General features: G+C 42.9%; 1 protein-coding gene across 2 annotated transcripts in view; it reads right to left on the bottom strand.

Moving 5' to 3' along the window:
• LOC101653815 (proton-coupled amino acid transporter 2) overlaps positions 1–9,908 on the bottom strand; it is a 35,393-nt gene that overhangs the window by 18,520 nt on the left and 6,965 nt on the right. For both annotated transcript variants that reach the window (XM_004697095.2, XM_045284930.1), the window contains exon 5: positions 4,111–4,195. In XM_004697095.2, coding sequence (XP_004697152.2) covers positions 4,111–4,195 — 85 coding nt within the window. The remainder of the gene's footprint in view (positions 1–4,110; positions 4,196–9,908) is intronic.

The following is a 9,908-nucleotide window of genomic DNA, read 5'->3' as shown; positions in this document are numbered from 1 at the left end:
TAGGAAATAAATTGGTTCATTGTCATCAAATTGGTTCCAATTTATAGTGATCCTATGTCTAGCAGAATGACACACCGCTCAGTCCTGCAACATCCTCACGATTGTCACATTTGAGACCACTATTATGGCCACTTTGTTGACCCATCTCATTGCGGGTCTTTATGTCACTGACCCTTCGCTTTGTCGAGCATGATGGCCTTCTCTAGGGACTGACCTCTCCTGACCATGCCCGAAGCACTTGAGATGACACCCCACCATCTTTAATTCTCAGAGCCTCCTGACTGCCGTTATTCCCAGACAGATTGGTTTGTTCTTCTGGAAGTCCAAGAGATATTCGATATTCTTCACAGGTATCATAATTCAAAGACTTCAATTCTTGAATCTTCTTTATTTATTGTCCAGCTTTTGCATGCAGATGATTAAAACCACTATGGCTTGGATCAATCCTCAAATCAACAGCTTTGCTTTTTAACCCTTTAAAGAGATCTTATGCAGCAGACTTGCTCAATGCACTGTAGCCTTTGACTTCCTGATTGTGGCTTCCCGGGCATTGGTTATGCATCCAAATAAAATGACATTTTCGACACCTTCAATCTTGTCTCCAGTTTCCGTGATGTTGTCTACGGGTCCAGGTTTGAGGATCTTGTAGTCGTTCTTAATCAGTGAATGTTTCAAGTCCTCTTTGTTCTCAGCAAGCAAAACTGCCGTCTGCAGGTTACAGGTTGGCCACGCGTCTTCTTCCCATCCTGGTGCTGAGCGCCTATGCAAATCCACGTCCTTGGATTATTTACTCAGCAAACAGATTGAGAAAGTATTGTGAAAAGACACAACCTCAATGCACACTTTTCCCGATTGGAAACGACACAGTCTCCCCTTGTTTGAACAGCGGCCTTTTGGTTTATGTACAGGCTTTGCCTGAGGATGATTAAGGTTTAATTTGCAATTATAATATCTAGCAATCTTTATGACAAACCAAAAAACACCCTACCAGTATTTTCAAACACCCTTTGGAAAGGTGGAGATTGGGGGACCTCGCTGTTAAGAGACTTCTTTCGTAAGCAATATAATTCACCACAGAACGACTTGGTTTCCTTGAATTGTACAAGTTAAAAAAATGTTAGATTGACAAATGTTGTGCTTTCTCTATTTTCCTAAAGCAGGAAAAGAAAAAGAAGAGAACAGAAAAGCATTATTGATCCGTACCCATGGGTAGCTATGATAACACTTTGGAACATGTTCAACTGTATATTTACTGTATAATATCCCACATTGCTTGTATTCTAAGCTTTTGGTTTTGCAAAACTGAGGTCGAGTAGATGCTCTTGTCTGGAAATCTTTTTTCACTGGGAACATTGGCTAGGCATTCTAGGTCCTTCACCAACTAACTGATCACTCAGCTCGCAGGCTCTTCCTCATGGAGGCCAACACCTTCTATAACCCAACTGGTGTAAGCTGCCTTTTGTGAGCAAGTCCTAGACACACAGTTTTCAGGATTCTACTCACTCCCTTCTCCCACAACTGCTCTATCTGCTTTTGAGCACCCAGATCAGTTGCACCCTCCTGTGGGTCATCTTTATGCATGCTCCAGGGATCCTGCCTACCCTTTCCCATTCAGGAAATGATCCTCTCTTCCGCTGAGTTCGTAATTTAGCACCCACACCTCCGAGTGTTGCTAGTAGGATCCTGATGTAACTCTTCAACATTATGCTGATATGCAACTTGTTACCTACATTAGAACACACCCCATGTAGCTTTTAAACTCCCCAGGATAGTGCTTGCTTTGTCTCTAGGCAAGCAATGAACAGGGGCGTGCAGAGAACATCTGTGTGAAGAGCAATCCAACAAGGTGTTTTCAGGACCTCCCAAACAATCAAACTCCTTGACCCAGTCTTCCCACTTGTAGAAACAGGTAAGAAAACAAGGGAGCACACATGCACATATTGAAGCTTCACTGCAATGGCCAGGGGACTCGGTTACCTAACAAACAAGGTACATCCCAGTATGCCTTCCCACCAACCTGCCATGCCCAAGTTCACCTGGGCCCCACCACACCAGAGACACAGTGAAACCCAGATTACACAAATTAGCAAGCGAACGCTATTAAGGCTGTGCGTTACTTGCTTAATACAAGCAGCTGTGGAGTTAGCATGCTTACTGGTTACTCTGCCCCTGGCAACAGGGTCCAGCAGAACAGGAAAGGGGAAGGACCAAAGGAACGAGCCTGGCTGCTCTACGGTTAGCTTTGTGATAGAATATTAACCAGTCACCGCTGCGTCCTTCCTACTCCCGAGGTCGCGGTGTGGAGCACCGTAGAATTGTGCTCCGCAGGATTTTCAATGGCTGGTTTTTATTAGAGTGCCAGCCTTGCTTCCAAGGTGTCTTTGGGAAGACTTGAAACTTCCACCTTTCCATTAGCTGCTGAGCACCTTAACTGCTTGTACCATCCAGGGAATTATTCTACATCTATTAAAAATGATGTCAGAAAACTCAGGACATTGAAGAGTGCTAGCCAACGAATGGTCGGTTAAAATGCTATATCCATGAGCATTTGGGTTATCAGTCACTCCAGGGAAAAGGAGGAGCTGTTGTTTTGGAAATACTATTTTTTAACGATAATGGGAAACTTGGTAATGATTACGGGCAGTGACTGCCCACACACGGCTCATCTATTTGACACACTAAATGGTAACCTGAAAAATGGTGAACTGACAAATGCTGTGCGACATCCATGTCTCCAAAAATAAAACAGTAAAAATGGCCCTGAGTAAAAAACCGAGGTAAGTTTCTTTTATTGCGTTTGCTTTAGAAAGGACTATATTACGGTGTTTAAGAATGTAAGTAAGCTCTGGCATCCGAGGTCTGGCTTTTAATCCTGACTCTCTGGTCTCATATACATTATAGAGCTAGCTTATAGCTGCAGTATTCTCTTCTACAAAACGGGAGTCAACAGAGTCGTAGAAGATTTGCTGGGAGGTGTCATAGAATCAATTCTGACTCACAGCGACCCAGTGTGACCAAGTAGCCCTCCCCAGGGGGTTCCTTCGCTGTAATCTGTACTGAAGCAGATAGCCTTTTCTCCCGTGCTGTGGCTGGGGCTTCAGTTAGAAACCGTGCGGAACCATTGTGGTCTCAGGTGCCAACAGCGCACTGTCAGGGCTCCTTCTCAGAAGATTCCAGAAGCAGCCAGTTGCCTTCCAGTAGGATTCGTGGGAACCCTGTAGAACAGAGGAGAGCTCCCGACGGTTAGGTCAGCAGCCAAGCATTTACCCAGAGCTCCACATGAACATTAAACGCCTTGCTGTAGAAGGGCGTGCAACTCATCCTGATGGGTTGTAAAGATGACAGCCTAGGCATTGTTCTCCTCCGTCCTACAAGGTGCTAGGTTCTGAAGGCACCTGACACCATACCTGACACAGAACAGTAGCTAACTGTGAATGTATACTACCACCCCTCCTGCCACCGCCCTTTTCTAATTTATGGTATTACTTTAATAATCAGGAAAAGAAATCTCAAAGAAGAATTTCCTTTCTTCAGTGTGTGAGGGACCTTCAAAAAGTTTATGGAATTAAATGATATGGAATTTTTCCATGAGCTTTTGAAAGTGATGATTGACAAAGGAAGTTCTCTGTCATTACAGCCCCCTTGCCACCTCCACTCCCCATACACACACCTTAAGTTATTGCAAGGTGACATTTAGGTTAGATTCGAAGAAGTTCCTGGGAAGATAGCCATTAAGCCATAGATTAGGCTACTAAAGGTACATGAAGATTACCCCAAAGAGACTCGGAATCTTTTTTTTTAAATTCATGTTAATTTTATAAGAGTTAGGGCTAGTAAATTCCAAGGCACGCAGACTGAGAAATGCAAGACTCCTTCCAGGCTGGAGCTGTAGAGACCAGCCTTGTGAGCAGGCCCAAGACCCTGCACAAAGGTACTGTGGCCAAAGCACCCACAGAGCGATGGACTGAGGGGAGGCTGGCTCAACCTCATTTGTTTTCATGATAAGGACAGTAGAATCAGAGAGCAAAAGCAATTTGTTAGTGAAAAGGTTAGCAGAGGATCCCCTTTTTATATATCCACATTCTTCCCATCTTCTCTTGGAAATTTTACCTGCTTTAAATTATCAGCCAGAAACACAATGTATACACAGCAGAAGCCCAGTTGGGTGACTATAAGGAATAAGGTCACAGTGTCCCTAGAGGGAGGAAGAGGGAGAGAGAGAAAACTTATTTTAAAAATAATCGACTCATCAGTTCCAATTCTTGCCATTTTTGCCCCCAGCTCCTTCTGTCTCTGAACCAGCACCTGTAGACCTGCCACCACCATCGATGATGGGACCATAAAAGAGAGATAACAACAGTTCTCTTAAACATATTTTCCAACCACCTGCACAGTCTCAGCTCAGCAAGTGGTAAAATTCTTCATGGTCAGGAGCTGCCCCCTCTCCCTCCTTACCCGGCTCTGCAGCATTCCTCATAATTGACATTCATTTAAGTAGGACAGGAGGCACAATGCTTTATTAGCTATCATTATCATTAAAAACATCTCTCCCTCCCTCTGTCCCCCAGGTGCGTACCATTATGTTATGCTCTTAGAATACACAGACAACGCATTGTCCTTACCTCCAATGGTTTATAGACTAGTGGGCAGGATGACATGAAGGGGTGCACAGAAAAAGGGCATTATGGAGCAGACGGGAAGTCTTCCTAGAAAAACTGATTCGTGAGTGGGAAACTTTAAGGACAAAGAGAAGTAAGAAAAAGAACCACCACCAGGATGAAAGTGAAGCAGCAGCAGCAGAAGAGAGGATAGGCCGGAGCAGACCGAGTTCTCTAGCTGCCGCGTGGATGGTCCTCTGCAGGTGCACGGGAGAGGACTCAGGACAGGACACTGGATAGGAGATTCTTGCAATAATGGGGGTGACAAATAGCCACAGTCCAAAGAGATGACCTTCAGGGTTGAGAAAATTAAACTACTGAGGAGATCACAAGGAGCTAGAATTTACAGAAACCTGGCGACTTACAGGTGCTGGGCTTGGGCACAGAATGAACCGGGAGGCACAGAAGGGCAAACAGGCTTTAGAGGACGGAGCACCGTGACACCGCTAGTATCTGAATGGTTGAGCTTGCACTGGGGAGGCAGCTGCTTATTCAGAGCTGGGGCAGCTTGTTGGTAGATGAGGGACAAAGTCTTGAGAAGGCAAGAGATACTGTTGTAGACGGTGCGGAGTGAGAAGAGGAGAAGGCACATTCTACAGCTGGAGAACGAACACGATGGAAACAAGCGTCTATGCTGAGTGCCAGGGAGTGGTTCAAAGCAGAGGGGAAACCCGGAAGAAGAGACCCAGCAGAAACCAAGAAGGTCGATGGGGGAGGAAGGGTTCAGGAAGAGAATAGTGGACCACGCCCACCTCGGGGGTGGTGGGGGTGGTTCAGTGTGAGTGACAGATAGGCAGAGGTGTCCCTAGGGCGTTGGTGACAAGATCAGTTAGGATGACACCCAAAAGACAGTCTGTAAAATTTCAGTGCAGGATTTCAGCAGAAATACATGATTTTTAATAAAAATATCCCTAGAGTTAGTTATAAAACATTTTTTCTTTTTTTTAAATAAATCATTTTATTGGGGGCTCATACAGCTCTTATCACAATCCATACATCCATCCATTGTATGTCAAGCACATTTGTACATTTGTTGTCATCATCATTCTCAAAACAGTTGCTTTCTACTTGAGCCCTTGGTATCAGCTCCTCATTATTCCCCTCCCTCCCCCACCCACCCTTCCTCATGAACCCTTGATAATGTATCAATTATTATTTTTTCATGTCTTACACAGTCCAATTTCTCCCTTCACCCACTTTTCTGTTGTCCATCCCCCAAGGAGGGGGTTATATGTAGATCATTGTGAGTGGTTCTCCAATTCTCCCCCCACCTTTCCCTTACTCTCCTGGTATCTCTACTCTCATTATTGGTCCTGAGGGGTTCCAGCTCTGATCTGTACCAGTGTACATCTTCTGGTCTAGCCAGATTTGTAAGGTAGAATTGGATCATGATAGTGGGGGGAAGAATGTTGTATGTTTCACTAGTGCTATTCTAATAAAACATTTTTTCCCCTTAAGACCAGAAATATACCTACAAGGCTAAAATTCTGTGCTGATTTGCTTTTTGAACTTTCTAATGCCCTCCGGTCCGAGCAGTCATTATGACTCTTCCAACCAAGTGGTTTCATTGACACATGTGATAAGCACACGCATTTTCATGATTGCCTGTAGTTTTTTAATTGCTGATTTTGTCAAATGTGCTGGTGTTTTAGCCATATATAGTGGTAATTATGATCTGTGAACCCATATCAATATGTATGTTTTTGAGAACAAATTAGCAATTAAAAGCAATTTTAAAATGTTAAAGTGCCTCATCAGTTACTAGTAATGTTAGAGCTATTAATGTTACAATTCAATGCAGAAATATTTTATACATTTTGTTTTTAGTATTCATATAATCTGAGAAATGTTCAATTCAAGCAATTATAACCATGAGGGGGCATCATAGAATTCATGGGAAATGGAATTAAAAGATAATGGAAATTTTCCACAAATTATTTTCCCCTTCCATTTTAAAGGGTTTTTTTTTTAACTAAAAGATTTGACTTTTTATTGACATATCATTCAATATCCTACAATTCATTGATTGGCTTACACATATTAAAAGAAGTTGTAAAATCATCACCACACATTCCATGATGCTCACTTTTCTGACAAAGTTGCTGAAGACAATGCGGGTGCATAAGCAAATGTGGTGAAGAAAGCTAACGGTGCCCGGCTATCAAAAAATATACCATTTGGGGTCTTAAAGGCTTGAAGATAAACAAGCAGCCACCTAGCTGAGAAGCATCAAAGCCCCCATGGAAGAAGCACACTAGCCTGTGTGATCACAAGGTGTTGATGGGATCAGGTATCAGGCATCAAAGAACAAAAAATCTTATCATTGTGAATGAGGGGGAGTGTGGAGTGAGGACCCAAAGCCCATCTGCAGGCAATTGGACATCCCCTTACAGAAGGGCCCTGGAGAGGAGAGGAGCCAGTCAGGGTGCAGTATAGCAACAATGAAATATACAACTTTCCTCTAGTTCTTTAATGCTCCCCCCCTCTCCCCACTGTCATGATCCCAATTTTACCTTTCAAATCTGGCTAGACCAGAGGATGTACACTGGTACAGATCAGAGCTGGAAACACAGGAAATCCAGGACAGATAAACCCCTCAGGACCAACAATGAGAGTAGAGATACCAGGAGAGTAAGGGAAAGGTGTGGGGAGAAAGGGCGAACCAATCCCAATCTACATATAACCCCCTCCTTGGGGGACGGACAACAGAAAAGTGGGTGAAGGGAGACATCGAACAGTGTAAGACATGAAAAAATAGTAACACTTTATAAATGATCAAGGGTTTGTGAGGGAGGGAGGGTGGGGGAGGGATAGGGAAGACGAGGAGCTGATACCAAGGGCTCAAGTAGAAAGCAACTGTTTTGAGAATGATGATGACAACAAATGTACAAATGTGCTTGACATAATGGGTGTATGTATGGATTGTGATAAGACTTGTATGAGCCCCCCAAAAATGGTTTTTAAAAAAATCATCACCACAATCCATTTTAGAATGTTTTCTTCTTCCTTGTATTCATTATTAGCTCCCCATTTCCCCCAACCTCCCTGTCATATTAATCAGTTTACTTTCTCTAGAACTATTATAGAATAGAGAAACTATTAATTTGATTACTTTCTCTAGAAATTTACGCAGCCTAGATTTTATATAAAGCAAAACATACAAAAACTAAGCAACAACAAAAATCTAACAGTAATATTGAAATAAACAAAGCAAAAAATAATACTAATAAAAAAGAACAAATTTAAAGCTGGTCAAAAGGGAAAACAAATGATCAGCTTTTAGGTTTTAACCTGACTACACCTGCATGAGTCCACTTCCCAACGCACTCGTGCGATAGCCAGGCTTCTCCCACGTCTGGCCAATGACCAGACGGGATGTTGCTGTTAGGTCCCATTGAGTTGGTCTGACCTACACCTGCCCTTTGCCCAACAGAACCAAACACTGCCCAGAGGCTGGATCCATGTGGAGGTCCTGAAAATGGATTTTGGGACTTCACTGTCACCCATAGCTTTCTGCACACCAGATACTTAGAATTTTATTGATAATTCTTGTATCACATCGGTTCGTGTTTCTGCCACGGGGAGTTAACTGATGCCCTTGCTTAGGTAACTTCAAGTCTGAAGACAGGCCAGGTGCTATTCTTTCTGCTCTCCAGGCACCAGCTGATTTCTTCACTACACTTTGCTAGAGCACCCACATCTTCATGAGGGCAAGTAGTGAGTACAGTCATGTCACAAGAACAGATTGTTCTTAGATTAGCACTTTGCTTAAGTATGAATTCAATACCCATTAATATATGTCCCTGGTCCATTCAGAGACATCACTATTATTTTATTGGGGGAACATTTTAAACCACCCCTATGGGGCAAATGGAAACTCTATTGATGGTACCATTAATTTAGCCAGTGGTATAGAATTTAAAACACTGCTGAGAAAAGGAGAGTATGCATGTATAGGAGAGCTTTTTAGACCCCAATACTTGGATAGTTGATTTGTATAGATTAAAAACATAAATGACTGGACACTACACAGACAAGGAGTATTGGAGGTCAGGAAAAACGTTCAATCACACTCATTCTCAAAGGCAGAACTGTGCCTGCAGGACTCAGATGTGTCACAAAAGAGCAGAGAGAGTAGAAAAATAGCAGATGCACGGTCATCTTGAGTTGCCTTTTATTGGGCTCTCTCAGAGGAAGAGGTTTGAACTGAAGTAGTCATCTCTTTCTCCTTACACTTGGGTATTTTAGCATTAAGAGCAAGGGTAGTTCAGTTCCTTTTATCTGCTACAGGTGTGTTTAAGGTCAAGTTCAGTTCACTTAGTAGTTCCAAATAAGATCCTTCTGGGTCTGCAAACTTTTCTGAAGTCCCCTTATGTATTTATCACATACTATTTCATTATAAAAATTGATGATGAACATTACTAGTGACTCTACAGTCTGGTATAGAAGGAGGTCCATGGTGGCATGACACTCTGAGGTACTACACTGAGTGGCACCGGCTCCCATCTGCTGGGCGTCCATTTCACTCATCTTTATAAACTGTTGCCGAAAACATATCCTTACACATTGAAGACCTTCACAAATATTTGTTGAATAACTAATGATATGTTGACTATGAGATATGATATAAATTTATGTATTTTAATAACCTATTGATAATTTTTTAAATGGAGATACAGATATGTGAATATCTTCAAATCTGTACGGGAAGAGTCTATAAGAAAACCATTCTAGTTACCAGAGAGAAAGTAATTAGTGGAACAAGGTCCTTAAATGGAGCAAGAAAAGCTATTTTATATGCCCAACAATGAGTAGAAGGGCTTCAGGGACTGTGCAGCGTGTAAAGGGGTGGACTGTCTTGAGATATCATCCCCTAGCCTTCCTAGTTTGTTCATGAGATGAACTAACATACTTTGGGCTTTGGTTTTAGGAGGATGCTAGACTCATGATGCCCTACCTACCTTACGTGAGCAGGAGCATGCTTTGAGTACTGACGTGGTTGGGGATATCAAAGTTCAAGAGAGACCTTGACAATCTAAGGAGGGCTCAGAAGAGATGGGGACAGGTTTGGAAAACAAAGCTCTCGCCCTAAGTACCAGAGGATGAAGGCAGGTGGTCATTTGCTCGGTGTTGCCCTAGAGAGTGGGGTTGGAGTTGTGAGGAAGAACGCTACAGTTCAAAAACAGGTCATAAAGTCCGGACCCCTTTCACTTCTTCCTTCTCTCATTTCATACTTTCTCCCTAAGAGAC

This window comes from Echinops telfairi, unplaced genomic scaffold, assembly GCF_000313985.2.
Source record: "Echinops telfairi isolate 266 unplaced genomic scaffold, ASM31398v2 ScPeMD7_7469;HRSCAF=8507_0, whole genome shotgun sequence".
NCBI classification, from domain to species: Eukaryota; Metazoa; Chordata; class Mammalia; order Afrosoricida; family Tenrecidae; genus Echinops; species Echinops telfairi.
Note: the sequence above shows the minus strand (reverse complement) of the source record. Positions and strands in the feature narration are given on the sequence as shown.